The following is an 18,539-nucleotide window of genomic DNA, read 5'->3' on the forward strand; positions in this document are numbered from 1 at the left end:
CTGTAACATGCTCTGTGAAGGTCCACAAGTTTAATTCCCCAATGTCCACTAAAGGCAACCCACACCCACCCCTCCAGGACAGGTAAGATTAGATTTCAGTAGAAGCCTGGAGGCCGGATCCAGTGACCCATTTGGCCAATCAGAAGAAGGAAAAGTTTGACAAGGAGGACTGACTTGGTATTTAAACTGCAAATGAGGTGTGGCTGGGCCAGATCCTGACAGCTCAGCAACCTCTGAAGAACTTGTGGAGTACACCAAGACAACAGCGATCACCACAGGTTTGGCCCTGCTTCTACTTCCCCTGGAGGGAAGCCTTGAGAGACTCCATGGAAAATCAGGCAGACCCCCACAAATATCTTCTAAACTTCAGCAACCACATGGGTGGAGGTGGGGGAGAGTAGAAATGTCAGAGAGGAAGCCAAGCCAATCCTGGATCCAGGTTTTTATGGGTTTCAGTTCATTGTATGTCTGGTAATCTTCAGAGAATGCACAGTAGGGGCATGCTCATCTTACCCTGAGCCTAGATATATACTTTTTTGAAAACTATCACTAGATAAGAACTTATTTTCATGATTGCCATTTGTATTAGGTGGGATGCCTCTAGCAAAGAACTGTAGGAGGTATAGCTTATGACAACCTGGCTTGTCCTGAGCATGGAGTCCTAAAATGTCTGTATGTGTTACTTCATTATCCCTGGTAGCATTGGCTTCCAGTATCCTTCCCATGTGAGATTATTCTCACTGAGGTAATGCAAGTGTGGCAAAGTGTCTCAAGGAAGAATAGAGTACTTTTATCTTCTGTATATTTTCTAAGGAGGGAAACCTAGGATATTTTCTTTGAAGAGGGAATGTTTCAAATAAACTCATCTCCAGCTGTCTATTAGAAAAAGATGTGATACAATTTAAGCCCCAAGCCAAGAAGACACTTCTGACTTACCATCACATGCTGCATGAGAATTTTGTATCACTACAAATTCTCAGATAAATGTTCCAAGTCCCCAGATTTTTAGGTTCTGAATTTTGATATCCATGGTTATCTCTCTGATCATGCAAATTTGCAGTACACGCCAGTTTCATGTCTAGAATTTTGCTCACAGTCTGTATAATTTTACATTAAAATTAACTGCTATCCAGAGCATTTTTAGTCCAAATTAATATTCAGCCATTTCCTAATTTTTCGAGTAAATATCTGGCAAGAGTAGTTAGAATATTTTTAATCCAGCATGCATGATATAATTTATAAAGATTATTGGTATAGTCTTTGATTTGTTTTTCTTTATTCTCTAGGTACTTGCGACATGACTGTGGCTGTTTTTCTGGCCATCCTGTGCTTGAGAGCAGCCTTGGCTGCTCCAAGGCCTGATTACAGTTTGGATGCCGAGTGGGAGGAGTGGAAGAGGAACAATGCGAAAACATACAGCCCAGTAGGTCACATGGACATGCAAAGAGGGTCATGGTAGAAATTCTCACTGATGTTGGGTTTTCATTGGTAGAATAGCAGCCTTAGGGGGTACACCTACCTGAGGTAGTAATGTAATATGCAATGAACACAAGATGGCCACCTTGTCTGTTCATCAGGGTGTTAAGTGTGCCTTCTTTGTTTCCCTGAGATCCCTCTCTATGACCTTTGTATATCTGTAGCAGTAATTCCACATGGTCAACGAGGGTAGAGGCATAACCTGAAGTAAATGCCATCCACTATATTTATTTCCAGGAGGAGGAAAAGCAGAGGAGAGCAGTGTGGGAAGAAAATGTGAAAATGATCAAATGGCACACTATGCAGAATGGCCTGTGGATGAACAACTTCACCATAGAAATGAATGAATTTGGTGACATGGTGAGTGTGACTCAAATTGTTTCACACTTCTATCTTTGCTGTTTTGTTGTTTAAATGAAGTCATGATGTTTTTTTTTTTTCTGTGAAGACTGGTGAGGAAATGAGAATGATGACAGATAGTTCAGCTCTGACTCTAAGAAATGGAAAACACATCCAGAAACGCAATGTCAAAATTCCCAAAACCTTGGATTGGAGAGATACAGGCTGTGTGGCTCCTGTGCGAAGCCAGGTATGATAGCATCACATGCCTGTATTACCTATCTACCAAGGATACTGTATGCTATTGACATATTTCTATTATTTGACTGTGGTATGACATGCTGTTCACTTAACGCTTTTCTACAACCCAAAAGTCACATGTACTGTCTTCAGAATTTTGTCGCTAGTAACAAATGTTTCTTGGTTTCCCAAGTAATGAGGAAGCCCTAACACATTCCTTAGCAATTATAAGCCAATACATGTACAATATCATTTTTGTGCCTCAGTTACTTTGAATCTCCACCTAGAGGTTCCACTCTATTTCTCTCCAGACTTAATTTATTCCAGTAATGACATTTATCACACCTGCAGTACAGTAGATCACAGCTTTATGCTTGTATGTGTATGCTTGGAGCATGAGACACCTCCCTGTGGACACTGACCCCTCTTACCTAGGCATCTATCAAATGCTGATAGTTAACTTTTTTGAGAAAGTATGGAATTGGTTGAATTATTGTTCTAGTTAGAAATTTTGGTATATGATATTCTGTTTTTCCCTTCTCAGGGAGGATGTGGTGCATGTTGGGCCTTTTCTGTGGCCGCTTCCATAGAAAGTCAGCTGTTCAAGAAAACAGGCAAACTGATCCCACTGAGTGTACAGAATTTAATTGACTGCACAGTTACTTATGGCAATAATGACTGTTCTGGAGGCAAACCTTATACGGCCTTCCAATATGTGAAGAACAATGGCGGTCTGGAGGCTGAGGCAACCTACCCATATGAAGCAAAGGTAAGTGAACTTCCTGTATTGTCATTTCAGTTTGGATTGGGCAAGGGGAAAATATTAGAGAAATACACTGCATTCAGAGCTCATATTGACTGTAGAATCTGTCTGTGCACCATTACTGCTGCCATTTCAGTACCAACCACTGCATAGTTTGATTTCTTGGTTCCTGTTTCTATGCACATGGAGAATGGGCAAACCATTCCACATATTATACAGTTCTGTGCCATGAAAGTTTCTTCTGGATAAGTTTCTTCTCATGTCATTGAAGACATGAGAGCATATTTTCAGCTCTAAATATCTCTGTTAACATTTCATTGCCTGAGATAATGTATATAGAATCACAGACATGGGAATGTTCTGTTCCAAAGTGTAGAGTGTTATGGTTTTGAATTGTGCTCTCCAGAAGGTAGATTGAAGTCACTAATTTTTGTAACTTTATCTTTTATAGCTACGGCACTGCAGGTACCGTCCTGAACGTTCTGTTGTTAAGATAGCCCGCTTTTTTGTTGTCCCAAGGAATGAAGAAGCCCTAATGCAAGCTCTAGTAACCTATGGGCCCATTGCTGTTGCAATTGATGGTTCGCATGCATCCTTTAAAAGATATCGAGGAGGTAAAAATGTTTTCTTCTAGATATTAATGAAGACTTTTGAAACATGCCATGTTGATGCCCAATTATTGTGAATGATTTGGTGTGTATAAGCTTCTGTGCTAATCCATGCACTAATCAACTGTTGTTTCTGTGAGATGTGACAGGTAAATGCCTATGAGTACTTATCATCATTTTTAAAGCTTTTTTTAACTCTACTTTTCTCCACTTGGTGTATCTCAAGATATGGAGCTGACTTTTAAAGAGCACCTTGAATTAAGTAATTTATGTTCAGTTATGATTTCCTGGAATGACTTTCTATCAGTAAAAATATAAGATGTCGAAGAGTCTTCTTATATGGGTATAAGGAATGATGCTTTGTCATTTCAGTCAAGTCAGAAAATGCCTCACTTACTGTTCTTGACTGTGGTCACTATCAGCTTCCTGAAACTTTCACTCCCTTGATTTTATTTTTTTCAGGTATATATCATGAGCCAAAATGTAGGCGTGATACTCTCGACCATGGTCTACTATTGGTTGGCTATGGCTATGAAGGCCATGAGTCAGAGAACAGAAAATACTGGCTGCTAAAGAACAGGTATAAGCTGCTAAAGTTGTTTGATTTAAAGATTCAAATGGATTTTCTACTTGTAGTTAGATGTCAGATACTAGTCACAGAAAGCATTGTTCCATTAAATTGAAGGCACATGTTCTTTGTTGTTCAAGTGTGTGTGTGTGTGAGTGTGTGTGTGTGAGTGTGTGTGTGTGTGTGTGCGTGTGTGTGTATGTGTGTGAGATATTGATATCAGCTGTCTTCCTCAATGTTTTTCCATCTTATGTACTGAGGCTCAGATCCTAGAATTTTCTATTTTGGGGTTATGCTTATCCATTGATCTAGTTATGCCCTGACTTCTGCAATTATAATTTGACTGAAAATATCTTATTTACAAAAATGTTATTTTTATTTATTCATAAGTTGTGTGTTATATGAATGATTTCTTTGTGGGGGCAGATGCTTCTCCATCCTGAAAAACACCATTTTCACCAGAGATCCAGTTATAGAGGATTGTGAGATCACTTACATACCCATGTAAGGACAGGGTATTTTTTTCTTTTGAAGAAGTCCAAGGTGCCCCTAGTTTGAAGCTGTATCTTCAGCCTTAACCTAGCTTTAAGGGGAACTTGGAATCAAGCTCCAGAACTTATATTTATGTAATCTGGTTGATCCTGCTCTTTGGCTGTATCAACTAACATATAGTATTATATGGTCATGGAGTTCAGATTTTATTATTGGTTTCTGTGGAGGCCCAATATCATATTTGTGCCATTGATTTTTCTGTTTTTCAATTGTTATTCCTGAACAGTGCATTGGTGGAAAGATACCCCAATTTTCCATGCTATGATTTTTTTACTGCCTTCTGTGAGATAATTTTTGGTACTCTGGTGGTTGACATCTGCCTTTTCTGATGCTTTTTGTTAAGTTGACCTGTAGTTCAGTGCTCAAATACAGATTTGCTGTAACAATCAATTTTACTGATTCTTTTCTTACAAATGGAAAACCTCATTTCTTTCAGCCATGGTGAACAATGGGGTGAAAGGGGCTACATGAAGCTCCCCAGAGATCAGAACAACTACTGTGGAATTGCTTCTTATGCCATGTACCCTCTGTTGTGACCTGCCTGGATGTAGCAAGGAAGGAAAGATTTTTAAGGCAATATATACAGAAGAACCTCATCCTATTCAAAATGGCCAGCCTCTTCTGTATAAAAGGCACTAGTGTCAATGAACAGCAGGGTAGGAGGTGAAATCTGTGGTATGTTTAGTAAGTCATGACCACTGCTAGTCATGACTGATTTGTGTAATTTACTCCTGTAATGACCTGATTTTATGTTTTTCACTGTACCAAACGCTGTTCTTAAAAAATAAAAGCAAACTATAAACGTATGTATCATTTCTATTTTTGTGCAGTGGCATTTTTGTATTCAAACACAAAATTCTTCCTGATGATAGAACTTCATGTGGTGTTGATGTTACAGGAGAAAGAATGGGTGGTTCCTCTGCATCAGACGCTATTTCGTAGTCGGTTTTTGTCTGTTTATACCAGCAATTCTAGTATAAAAGATTATATGAAACTGTCTGTATTTGACATTTTTCGCTGACATGGCTCCACTCGGTTTCAATTATTGGCTTCTCTGTGCAATGAGATAGCCTTGCTTGCTGCTCCTCTAAATGGTACTTGGCTGTAACTCCCCCTGTCCACAATTTCAATCTTTTCGACCTTTCTCATACTGAGTCAGAGACATCAAGTTGCTTATACCTTCAGCTACAGAGATACACATTGAGGTTATTCCCTTACCATGCTGAGTGCTGACATGTCGTACAAAAGCAGGCTTTTGCATGCACAGATCTATTCTATTGCTGTTTATAGTTTTTATGGCCTGAGCATGCTTATCTGATGTAATTTTCTTTGCCATATGTGAGTATATACAGAAAAATAGCAATACAAACTTCTAAATATGTAACCCATTGGGATCTACTATGTATCACTGTCTGTGGTCTCAAGCATCTAGGACAAGCATTAAATACATCACCAATACAGTCATGATATCACCAGATATCATTTCAGTTTTCCAGTGCTTGACTTGAGAGATTGGCCTTTAAGTCTCAATAACCTTATTTGCATGATCATTATTTGAAGATAGTGCAGAGAAGTAGTCTTCTGCATATTTAGATTGACAAGTAAGTCTGCTTAGGCAGAATCCTCTATGCATCACACTTCTTTTTTTTAAAATATATACCACTTATAACTTTTATAAAGACATGGCATAGTTAATACAACAAGTCTGTGGTTGGGCCTATGATCAACAGGAACAGAATTGGAAGGGAATGTCCACTTTCATAGTGACATTTTTTCTTATTTTTTTCATCTTTATTAACTTGGGTATTACTTTTTTTAATCTTTATTAATTTAAGTATTTCTTATTTACATTTCGATTGTTATTATCTTTCCTGGTTTCCGGGCCAATATTCCCCTTACTCCTCCCCCTCCCCTCTTTTTTTTTTTTTATTAACTTGAGTATTTCTTATATACATTTTGAGTGTTATTCCCTTTCCCGGTTTCCGGGCAAACATCCCCCTCCCCCCTCCCTTTCCTTATGGGTGTTCCCCTCCCAACCCACCCCCCCATTGCCGCCCTCCCCCCATAGACTAGTTCACTGGGGGTTCAGTCTTAGCAGGACCCAGGGCTTCCCCTTCCACTGGTGCTCTTACTAGGATATTCATTGCTACCTATGGGGTCAGAGTCCAGGGTCAGTCCATGTATAGTCTTTAGGTAGTGGCTTAGTCCCTGGAAGCTCAGGTTGCTTGGCATTGTTGTACTTTTGGGGTCTCGAGCCCCCTCAAGCTCTTCCAGTTCTTTCTCTGATTCCTTCAATAGGGGACCTATTCTCAGTTCAGTGGTTTGCTGCTGGCATTCGCCTCTATATTTGCTGTATTCTGGCTGTGTCTCTCAGGAGCGATCTACATCCGGCTCCTGTCGGTCTGCACTTCTTTGCTTCATCCATCTTGTCTAATTGGGTGGCTGTATATGTATGGGCCACATGTGGGGCAGGCTCTGAATGGGTGTTCCTTCAGTCTCTGTTTTAATCTTTGCCTCTCCCTTCCCTGCCAAGGGTATTCTTTTTCCTCATTTAAAGAAGGAGTGAAGCATTCACATTTTGATCATCCGTCTTGAGTTTCCTTTGTTCTAGGGATCTAGGGTAATTCAAGCATTTGGGCTAATAGCCACTTATCAATGAGTGCATACCATGTATGTCTTTCTGTGAGTGGGTTAGCTCACTCAGGATGATATTTTCCAGTTCCAACCATTTGCCTACGAATTTCATAAACTCGTTGTTTTTGATAGCTGAGTAATATTCCATTGTGTAGATGTACCACATTTTCTGTATCCATTCCTCTGTTGAAGGGCATCTGGGTTCTTTCCAGTTTCTGGCTATTATAAATAAGGCTGCGATGAACATAGTGGAGCACGTGTCTCTTTTATATGTTGAGGCATCTTTTGGGTATATGCCCAAGAGAGGTATAGCTGGATCCTCAGGCAGTTCAATGTCCAATTTTCTGAGGAACCTCCAGACTGATTTCCAGAATGGTTTTACCAGTCTGCAATCCCACCAACAATGGAGGAGTGTTCCTCTTTCTCCACATCCTCGCCAGCATCTGCTGTCACCTGAGTTTTTGATCTTAGCCAATCGCACTGGTGTGAGGTGAAATCTCAGGGTTGTTTTGATTTGCATTTCCCTTATGACTAAAGATGTTGAACATTTCTTTAGGTGTTTCTCAGCCATTCGGCATTCCTCAGCTGTGAATTCTTTGTTTAGCTCTGAACCCCATTTTTTAATAGGGTTATTTGTTTCCCTGCGGTCTAACTTCTTGAGTTCTTTGTATATTTTGGATATAAGGCCTCTATCTGTTGTAGGATTGGTAAAGATCTTTTCCCAATCTGTTGGTTGCCGTTTTGTCCTAACCACAGTGTCCTTTGCCTTACAGAAGCTTTGCAGTTTTATGAGATCCCATTTGTCGATTCTTCATCTTAGAGCATAAGCCATTGGTGTTTTGTTCAGGAAATTTTTTCCAGTGCCCATGTGTTCCAGATGCTTCCCTAGTTTTTCTTCTATTAGTTTGAGTGTGTCTGGTTTGATGTGGAGGTCCTTGATCCACTTGGACTTAGGCTTTGTACAGGGTGATAAGCATGGATCGATCTGCATTCTTCTACATGTTGACCTCCAGTTGAACCAGCACCATTTGCTGAAAATGCTATCTTTTTTCCATTGGATGGTTTTGGCTCCTTTGTCAAAAATCAAGTGACCATAGGTGTGTGGGTTCATTTCTGGGTCTTCAATTCTATTCCATTGGTCTATCTGTCTGTCTCTGTACCAATACCATGCAGTTTTTATCACTATTGCTCTGTAATACTGCTTGAGTTCAGGGATAGTGATTCCCCCTGAAGTCCTTTTATTGTTGAGGATAGCCTTAGCTATCCTGGGTTTTTTGTTATTCCAGATGAATTTGCAAATTGTTCTGTCTAACTCTTTGAAGAATTGGATTGGTATTTTGATGGGGATTGCATTGAATCTGTAGATTGCTTTTGGTAAAATGGCCATTTTTACTATAATAATCCTGCCAATCCATGAGCATGGGAGATCTTTCCATCTTCTGAGGTCTTCTTCAATTTCTTTCCTCAGTGTCTTGAAGTTCTTATTGTACAGATCTTTTACTTGCTTGGTTAAAGTCACACCGAGGTACTTTATATTATTTGGGTCTATTATGAAGGGTGTCGTTTCCCTAATTTCTTTCTCGGCTTGTTTCTCTTTTGTATAGAGGAAGGCAACTGATTTATTTGAGTTAATTTTATACCCAGCCACTTTGCTGAAGTTGTTTATCAGCTTTAGTAGTTCTCTGGTGGAACTTTTGGGATCACTTAAATATACTATCATGTCATCTGCAAATAGTGATATTTTGACCTCTTCTTTTCCGATCTGTATCCCTTTGATCTCCTTTTGTTGTCTGATTGCTCTGGCTAGAACTTCAAGAACTATATTGAATAAGTAGGGAGAGAGTGGGCAGCCTTGTCTAGTCCCTGATTTTAGTGGGATTGCTTCAAGTTTCTCTCCATTTAGTTTAATGTTAGCAACTGGTTTGCTGTATATGGCTTTTACTATGTTTAGGTATGGGCCTTGAATTCCTATTCTTTCCAGGACTTTTATCATGAAGGGGTGTTGAATTTTGTCAAATGCTTTCTCAGCATCTAATGAAATGATCATGTGGTTCTGTTCTTTCAGTTTGTTTATATAATGGATCACGTTGATGGTTTTCCGTATATTAAACCATCCCTGCATGCCTGGGATGAAGCCTACTTGATCATGGTGGATGATTGTTTTGATGTGCTCTTGAATTCGGTTTGCCAGAATTTTATTGAGTATTTTTGCATCGATATTCATAAGGGAAATTGGTCTGAAGTTCTCTTTCTTTGTTGTGTCTTTGTGTGGTTTAGGTATAAGAGTAATTGTGGCTTCGTAGAAGGAATTCGGTAGGGCTCCATCTGTTTCAATTTTGTGGAATAGTTTGGATAATATTGGTATGAGGTCTTCTATGAAGGTTTGATAGAATTCTGCACTAAACCCGTCTGGACCTGGGCTCTTTTTGGTTGGGAGAACTTTAATGACTGCTTCTATTTCCGTAGGAGTTATGGGGTTGTTTAACTGGTTTATCTGTTCCTGATTTAACTTCGATACCTGGTATCTGTCTAGGAAATTGTCCATTTCCTGAAGATTTTCAAATTTTGTTGAATATAGGTTTTTATAGTAAGATCTGATGATTTTTTGAATTTCCTCCGATTCTGTAGTTATGTCTCCCTTTTCATTTCTGATTTTGTTAATTTGGACACACTCTCTGTGTCCTCTCGTTAGTCTGGCTAAGGGTTTATCTATCTTGTTGATTTTCTCAAAGAACCAACTTTTGGTTCTGTTGATTCTTTCTATGGTCCTTTTTGTTTCTACTTGGTTGATTTCAGCTCTGAGTTTGATTATTTCCTGCCTTCTACTCCTCCTGGGTGTATTTGCTTCTTTTTGTTCTAGAGCTTTTAGGTGTGCTGTCAAGCTGCTGACATATGCTCTTTCCTGTTTCTTTCTGCAGGCACTCAGCGCTATGAGTTTTCCTCTTAGCACAGCTTTCATTGTGTCCCATAAGTTTGAGTATGTTGTATCTTCATTTTCATTAAATTCTAAAAAGTTTTTAATTTCTTTCTTTATTTCTTCCTTGACCAGGTTATCATTGAGTAGAGCATTGTTCAATTTCCACGTATATGTGGGCATTCTTCCCTTATTGTTATTGAAGACCAGTTTTAGGCCGTGGTGGTCCGATAGCATGCATGGGAGTATTTCTATCTTTCTGTACCTGTTGAGGCCCGTTTTTTGACCAATTATATGGTCAATTTTGGAGAAAGTACCATGAGGAGCTGAGAAGAAGGTATATCCTTTTGCTTTAGGATAGAATGTTCTATAAATATCCGTTAAGTCCATTTGGCTCATGACTTCTCTTAGTCTGTCTACATCACTGTTTAATTTCTGTTTCCATGATCTGTCCATTGATGAGAGTGGGGTGTTGAAATCTCCCACTATTATTGTGTGAGGTGCAATGTGTGTTTTGAGCTTTAGTAAGGTTTCTTTTACGTATGTAGGTGCCCTTGTATTTGGGGCATAGATATTTAGGATTGAGAGTTCATCTTGGTGGATTTTTCCTTTGATGAATATGAAGGGTCCTTCCTTATCTTTTTTGATGACTTTTAGTTGGAAATTGATTTTATTTGATATTAGAATGGCTACTCCAGCTTGCTTCTTCTGACCATTTGCTTGGAAAGTTGTTTTCCAGCCTTTCACTCTGAGGTAGTGTCTGTCTTTGTCTCTGAGGTGTGTTTCCTGTAGGCAGCAGAATGCAGGGTCCTCGTTGCGTATCCAGTTTGTTAATCTATGTCTTTTTATTGGGGAGTTGAGGCCATTGATATTGAGAGATATTAAGGAATAGTGATTATTGCTTCCCGTTATATTCATATTTGGATGTGAGGTTATGTTTGTGTGCTTTCATTCTCTTTGTTTTGTTGCCAAGACGATTAGTTTCTTGCTTCTTCTAGGGTATAGCTTGCCTCCTTATGTTGGGCTTTACCATTTATTATCCTTTGTAGTGCTGGATTTATAGAAAGATATTCTGTAAATTTGGTTTTGTCATGGAATATCTTGGTTTCTCCATCAATGTTAATTGAGAGTTTTGCTGGATACAGTAACCTGGGCTGGCATTTGTGTTCTCTTAGGGTCTGTATAACATCAGTCCAGGATCTTCTGGCCTTCATAGTTTCTGGCGAGAAGTCTGGTGTGATTCTGATAGGTCTCCCTTTATATGTTAATTGATCTTTTTCCCTTACTGCTTTTAATATTCTTTCTTTATTTTGTGCGTTTGGTGTTTTGACAATTATGTGACTGGAGGTGTTTCTTTTCTGGTCCAATCTATTTGGAGTTCTGTAGGCTTCTTGTATGTCTATGGGTATCTCTTTTTTTAGGTTAGGGAAGTTTTCTTCTATGATTTTGTTGAAGATATTTACTGGTCCTTTGAGCTGGGAGTCTTCACTCTCTTCTATACCTATTATCCTTAGGTTTGATCTTCTCATTGAGTCCTGGATTTCCTGTATGTTTTGGACCAGTAGCTTTTTCCGCTTTACATTATCTTTGACAGTTGAGTCAATGATTTCTATGGAAACTTCTGCTCCTGAGATTCTCTCTTCCATCTCTTGCATTCTGTTGGTGAAGCTTGTATCTACAGCTCCTTGTCTCTTCTTTTGGTTTTCTATATCCAGGGTTGTTTCCATGTGTTCTTTCTTGATTGCTTCTATTTCCATTTTTAATTCCTTCAACTGTTTGATTGTGTTTTCCTGGAATTCTTTCAGGGATTTTTGCGATTCCTCTCTGTAGGCTTTTACTTGTTTATTAATGTTTTCCTGTGCTTCCCTAAGTGTGTTCATGTCTTTCTTGAAGTCCTCCAGCATCATGATCAAATATGATTTTGAAACTAGATCTTGCTTTTCTGGTGTTTTTGGATATTCCATGTTTGTTTTGGTGGGAGAATTGGGCTCCGATGATGGCATGTAGTCTTGGTTTCTGTTGCTTGGGTTCCTGCGCTTGCCTCTCGCCATCAGATTATCTCTAGTGTTACTTTGTTCTGCTATTCCTGACAGTGGCTAGACTGTCCTATAAGCCTGTGTGTCAGGAGTGCTGTAGACCTGTTTTCCTCTCTTTCAGTCAGTTATGGGGACAGAGTGTTCTGCTTTCGGGCATGTAGTTTTTCCTCTCTACAGGTCTTCAGCTGTTCCTGTGGGCCTGTGTCTTGAGTTCACCAGGCAGCTTTCTTGCAGCAGAAAATTTGGTCTTACCTGTGGTCCCGAGGCTCAGGTTTGCTCCTAGGGTGCTGCCCAGGGGCTCTCTGCAGCGGCAGCAACCAGGAAGACCTGTGCCGCCCCTTCCGGGAGCTTCAGTGCACCAGGGTTCCAGATGGTCTTTGGCTTTTTCCTCTGGCGTCCGAGATGTGTGTGCAGGGAGCAGTCTCTTCTGGTTTCCCAGGCTTGTCTGCCTCTCTGAAGGTTTAGCTCTCCCTCCCACGGGATTTGGGTGCAGAGAACTGTTTATCCGGTCTGTTTCCTTCTGGTTCTGGTGGTGTCTCAGGCCGGTGTCCTGCCGCTCCTGGGCCCTCCCCCACGGGAGCCCAGAGGCCTTATACAGTTTCCTCTTGGGCCAGGGATGTGGGCAGGGGTGAGCAGTGTTGGTGGTCTCTTCCGCTCTGCAGCCTCAGGAGTGCCCACCTGACCAGGCGGTTGGGTCTCTCTCTCACCGGGTCTGGGAGCAGAGAGCTGCTGCGGGCCGGGATCCGCGGGTGTGGGACTTACGGTAAACACAGAACGTGCCTGGTCCTAGAGAAATTCTGCTTCCGTGTGTCCCAAGCTCACCAGGCAGCTTTCTTGCAGCAGAAAATTTGGTCTTACCTGTTGTCCCGAGGCTCAGGTTCGCTCGTGGCGTGCTGCCCAGGGGCTCTCTGCAGGGGCAGCAACCAGGAAGACCTCCCCCTCCCCTCTTTATGGGCTTCTCCTTACCATCCTCCCCCCATTACCACCCTCCTCACAAAAATCACTTTCACTGGGGGTTCAGTCTTGGCAGGACCAAGGGCTTCCCCTTCCACTGGTGCTCTTACTAGGCTATTCATTGCTACCTATGAGGTTGGAGCCCAGGGTCAGTCCATGTATAGTCTTTGGGTAGTGGCTGAGACCCTGGAAGCTCTGGTTGCTTGGCATTGTTCTTCATATGGGGTCTGAAGCCCCTTCAAGCTCTTCCAGACCTTTCTCTGGTTCCTTCAACGGGGGTCCCATTCTCAGTTCAGTGGATTGCTGCTGGTATTCACCTATGTATTTGCTGTATTCTGGTTGTGTCTCTCAGGAGAGATCTACATCCGGTTCCTGTCACCCTGTACTTCTTTGCTTCATCCATCTTACCTAGTTTGGTGGCTGTATATGTATGGGCACATGTGGGGCAGGCTCTGAATGGGTGTTCCTTCTGCCTCTGTTCTAAACTTTGACGCCCTATTCCCTCCCAAGGGTATTCTTGTTCCCCTTTTAAAGAAGGAGTGAAGCATTCCCATTTTGGTCATCCTTCTTGACTTTCATGTGTTCTGTGAATCTAGGGTAATTCAAGCATTTGGGCTAATAGCCACTTATCAATGAGAGCATACCATGTGTGTTTTTCTGTGATTGGGTTACCTCACTCAGGATGATATTTTCCAGTTCCATCCATTTGCCTATGAATTTCATATAGTCATTGTTTTTGATAGCTGAATAATATTCCATTGTGTAGATGTACCATATTTTCTGTATCTATTCCTCTGTTGAAGGGCATCTGGGTTCTTTCCAGCTTCTGGCTATTATAAATAAGGCTGCTATGAACATAGTGGAGCATGTTTCTTTGTTGTATGTTGGGGCATCTTTTGGTTATATGCCAAAGAGAGGTATAGCTGGATCCTCAGGTAGTTCAATGTCCAATTTTCTGGGGAACCTCCAGACTGATTTCCAGAATGGTTATACCTGTCTGCAATCCCACCAGCAATGGAGGAGTGTTCCTCTTTCTCCACATCCTCACCAGCATTTGCTGTCACGTGAGTTTTTGATCTTAGCCATTCTCATTGGTGTGAGGTGAAGTCTAAGGGTTGTTTTGATTTGCATTTCCCTTATGACTAAAGATGTTGAACATTTCTTTAGTTTCTCAGCCATTCCACATTCCTCAGCTGTGAATTGTTTGTTTAGCTCTGAACCCCATTTTTTAATAGGGTTATTTGTCTCCCTGTGGTCTACCTTCTTAAGTTCTTTGTGTATTTTGGATATAAGCCCTCTATCTGTTGTAGGATTGGTAAAGATCTTTTCCCAATCTGTTGGTTGCCATTTTGTCCTAACAAGAGTGTCCTTTGCCTTACATAAGCATTGCAGTTTTATGAGATCCCATTTGTCGATTCTTGATCTTAGAGCATAGGCCATTGGTGTTTTGTTCAGGAAATTTTCTCCAGTGCCCATGTGTTTGAGATGCTTCCCCACCTTTTCTTCTAGTAGTTTGAGTGAATCTGGTTTGATGTGGAGGTCCTTGATCCACTTGAACTTAAGCTTTGTACAGGGTAATAAGCTTGGGTCGATCTGCATTCTTCTACATGCTGACCTCCAGTTGAATGAGCACCATTTGATGAAAATGCTCTTTTTTTTTCCATTGGATGGTTTTGGCTCCTTCGTCAAAAATCAAGTGACCATATGTTGTGGGTTCATTTCTGGGTCTCCAATTCTATTCTGGGTGTATCTGGCTGTCTCTGTTCTAATACCATGCATTTTTTTTTATCACTATTGCTCTGTAATACTGCTTGAGTTCAGGGATAGTGATTCCCCCTGAAGTCCTTTTATTGTTGAGGATAGTTTTAGCTATCCTGGGATTTTTGTTATTCCAGGTGAATTTGCAAATTGTTCTAACTCTCTGAAGAATTGTATTGGTATTTTGATGGGGATTGCATTGAATCTGTAGATCGCGTTTGGTAAAATGGCCATTTTTACAATGTTAATCCTGCCAATCCATGAGCATGAGAGATCTTTCCATCTTTTGAGGTCTTCTTCAATTTCTTCAGGGGCTTGACGTTCTTATCATACAGATCTTTTGCTTGCTTGTTTTAAGTCACACCAAGGTATTTTTCATTATTTGGGACTATTATGAAGGGTGTTGTTTCCCTAATTTCTTTCTTGGCTTGTTTCTCTTTTGTGTAGAGGAAGGCTACTGACTTATTTGAGTTAATTTTATACCCAGCTACTTGGCTGAAGGTGTTTATCAGGTTTTGTAGTTCTCTGGTGGAACTTTGGGATCGCTTAAATATCTTATCATATCATCTGCAAATAGTGATATTTTGACTTCTTTTCCAATCTGTATCCCCTTGATCTCCTTTTGTTGTCTGATTGTTCTGGCTAGAACTTCAAGGACTATATTGAATCAATAGGGAGAGAATAAGCAGCCTTGTCTAGTCCCTGATTTTAGTGGGAATGTTCAAGTTTCTCTCCATTTAGTTTAATGTTAGCTACTGGTTTGCTGTATATGGCTTTTACTATGTTTAGGTATGGGCCTTGAATTCCTATTTTTTCCAGTACTTTTATCATGAAGGGGTGTTGAATTTTGTCAAATGCTTTCTCAGCATCTAATGAAATCATCATGTGGTTTTGTTCTTTCAGTTTGTTTATATAATGGATTACGTTGATGGTTTTCCATATATTAAACCATTCCTGCATGCCTTGGATGAAGCCTACTTGATCAGGGGGAATGATTGTTTTGATGTGCTCTTGGATTTGGTTTGCCAGAATTTTATTGAGTATTTCTGCGTTGATATTCATAAGGGAAATTGGTTTGAAATTCTCTTTCTTTGGTAGGTCTTTGTGTGGTTTAGGTAAAAGAATAATTGTGGCTTTATAGAAGGAATTCAGTAGCACTCCATCTGTTTCAATTTTGTGGAATAATTTGGGTAGTATTGGTATGAGGTCTTCTATGAAGGTCTGATAGAATTCTGAACTGAACTCATCTGGACCTGGGCTGTTTTTGTTTGGGAGACCTATAATGATTGCTTCTATTTCGTTAGGAGTTATGGGGTTGTTTAAATGGTTTAACTGTTCCTGATTTAACTTCGGTACCTGGTATCTGTCTAGGAAATTGTCCATTTCTGGCAGATTTTCAAGTTTTCTTGAACATAGGCTTTTGTAGTAAGATCTGATGACTTTTGAATTTCCTCTGATTCTGTTGTTATGTCTCCCTTTTCATTTCTGATTTTGGTAATTTGGACACACTCTCTGTGTCCTCTCATTAGTCTGGCTAAGGGTTTATCTATCCTGTTGACATTCTCAAAGAACCAACTTTTGGTTCTGTTGATTCTTTCTATGGTCCTTTTTGTTTCTACTTGGTTGATTTCGGCTCTGAGTTTGATTATTTCGTGCCTTCTACTCCTCCTGGGTGTATTTGCTTCTTTTTGTTCTAGAGCTTTTAGGTGTGCTGTCAAGCTGCTGATATATGCTCTCTCCTGTTTCTTTCTGCAGGCACTCAGAGCTATGATTTTTCCTCTTAGCACAGCTTTCATTGTGTCCCATAAGGTTTGGTATATGGTACCTCCATTGTCATTAAATTCTAAGAAGTCTTTAATTTCTTTCTTTATTTCTTCCTTGACCAGGTTATCATTGAGTAGAGCATTGTTCAACTTCCATGTATATGTGGGCGTTCTTCACTTATTGTTATTGAAGACCAGCTTTAGCCTGTGGTGGTCTGAAAGGACACATGGGATTATTTCTATCTTTCTGTGTAGTTGAGGCCTGTTTTATGACCAATTATATGGTCAATTTTGGAGAAAGCACCATGAGGTTGTAATTAGAATTTTTTTCCTTTAGGATAGAATGTTCTATAAATATCTGTTAAGTCCATTTGGTTCATGACTTCTCTTCGTCTGTCTATGTCTCTGTTTAATTTCTGTTTCCATGATCTGTCCATTGATGAGAGTGGGGTGATGAAATCTACTATTAATGTGTGAGGTGTAATGTGTGCTTTGAGCTTTAGTAAGGTTTCTTTTACGTATGTAGGTACCCTTGTATTTGGGGCATAGATATTTAGGATTGAGAGTTCATCTTGGTGGATTTTTCCTTTGATGAATATGAAGTGTCCTTCCTTATCTTTTGTGATGACTTTTGATTGAAAATTGATTTTATTCGCTATTAGAATTGCTACTCCAGCTTGCTTCTTCAGACCATATGCTTGGAAATTTGTTTTCCAACCTTTCAGTCTGAGGTAGTGTCTGTCTTTGTCTCTGAGGTGTGTTTCCTGTAGGCAGCAGAATGCAGGGTCCTTATTGCATATCCAGTTCGTTAATCTATGTCTTTTTATTGGAGAGTTGAGACCATTGATGTTGAGAGATATTAAGGAAGAGTGATTATTGCTTCCTGTTATATTCATATTTGGATGTGAGATTTTGTTTGTGTGCTTTTCTTCTCTTTGTTTTGTTGCCAAGACGATTAGTTTCTTGCTTTTTCTAGGGTGTAGCTTGTCTCCTTATGTTGGGCTTTACCATTTATTATCCTTTGTAGTGCTGGATTTGTAGAGAGATATTGTGTAAATTTGTTTTTGCCATGGAATATCTTGGTTTCCCCATCTATGTCAATTGAGGGTTTTGCAGGATACAGTAACCTGGGATGGCATTTGTGTTCTCTTAGGGTATGTATGACTTCTGTCCAGGATCTTCTGGCTTTCATAGTCTCTGGTGAGAAGTCTGGTGTGATTCTGATAGGTCTGCCTTTATATGTTACTTGACCTTTTTCCCTTACTGCTTTTAATATCCTTTCTTTTTTTTCTGAATTTGGTGTTTTGACTATTATGTGACGGAAGGAGTTTCTTTTCTGGTCCAATCTATTTGGAGTTCTGTAGGGTTCCTGTGTGTTTATGGGCATCTCTTTTTTTAGGTTAGGGAAGTTTTCTTCTACGAATTTGTTGAAGATATTTAATGGTTCTTTGAGCTGGCACTCTTCACTCTCTTCTATACCTATTATCCTTAGGTTTAATCTTCTCATTGAGTCCTGGATTTCCTGTATGTTTTTGACCAGTAGCTTTTTCCGTTTCATATTTTCTTTGACTGTTGTGTCGATGATTTCTATGGAATCTTCTTCTCCTGATATTCTCTCTTCTATCTCTTGTATTCTGTTGGTGATGCTTATGTCTATGGCTCCTTGTCTCTTCCTTTGGTTTTCTATATCCAGGGTTGTTTCCCTGTGTCCTTTCTATATTGCTTCTATTTCTATTTTTAACTCTTTCGCCTGTTTGATTATATTTTCCTGGCATTCTTTCAGGCATTTTTGTGATTCCTCTCCATAGGCTTCTACTTGTTTATTTATGTTTTCCTGCGTTTCTGTAAGAGAGTTCTTCATGTCTTTCTTGATGTCCTCCATCATCATGATCAAATGTGATTTTAAATCTAGATCAAGTTTTTCTAGTGTGTTT

General features: G+C 39.9%; 1 protein-coding gene across 2 annotated transcripts; it reads left to right on the forward strand.

The window, feature by feature from the left end:
- The first annotated feature begins 207 nt into the window (after nucleotides 1-207).
- Cts7 (cathepsin 7) lies at nucleotides 208-5,348 on the forward strand. Of its 2 annotated transcripts, none has more exons than NM_001106099.1 (8): nucleotides 208-439; nucleotides 1,287-1,423; nucleotides 1,714-1,836; nucleotides 1,925-2,065; nucleotides 2,600-2,824; nucleotides 3,270-3,432; nucleotides 3,889-4,006; nucleotides 4,983-5,348. In NM_001106099.1, exons 2-8 carry the CDS (start codon nucleotides 1,298-1,300, stop codon nucleotides 5,080-5,082), a joined length of 996 nt encoding a protein of 331 aa, NP_001099569.1. In that variant the 5' UTR covers nucleotides 208-439; nucleotides 1,287-1,297; the 3' UTR covers nucleotides 5,083-5,348. The 2 variants fall into 2 exon arrangements, with proteins under 2 accessions (NP_001099569.1, XP_087446073.1); XM_087589947.1 differs by having other exon boundaries at nucleotides 214-278.
- The last annotated feature ends 13,191 nt before the right edge of the window (nucleotides 5,349-18,539 follow it).

The sequence above is a fragment of the Rattus norvegicus genome, chromosome 17 (assembly GCF_021556685.1).
Source record: "Rattus norvegicus strain SHRSP/BbbUtx chromosome 17, alternate assembly SHRSP_T2T, whole genome shotgun sequence".
Taxonomy (NCBI): domain Eukaryota; kingdom Metazoa; phylum Chordata; class Mammalia; order Rodentia; family Muridae; genus Rattus; species Rattus norvegicus.

Bases quoted from the DNA above. Each gene is read 5' to 3' on its own strand.
- Cts7 (NM_001106099.1), top strand. From the start codon at position 1,298: ATGACTGTGGCTGTTTTTCTGGCCATCCTGTGCTTGAGAGCAGCCTTG. The intron at 1,837-1,924 runs GTGAGTGTGACT...TTTTCTGTGAAG, and splicing joins TGAATGAATTTGGTGACATG to ACTGGTGAGGAAATGAGAAT. The intron at 2,066-2,599 runs GTATGATAGCAT...TTCCCTTCTCAG, and splicing joins TGGCTCCTGTGCGAAGCCAG to GGAGGATGTGGTGCATGTTG.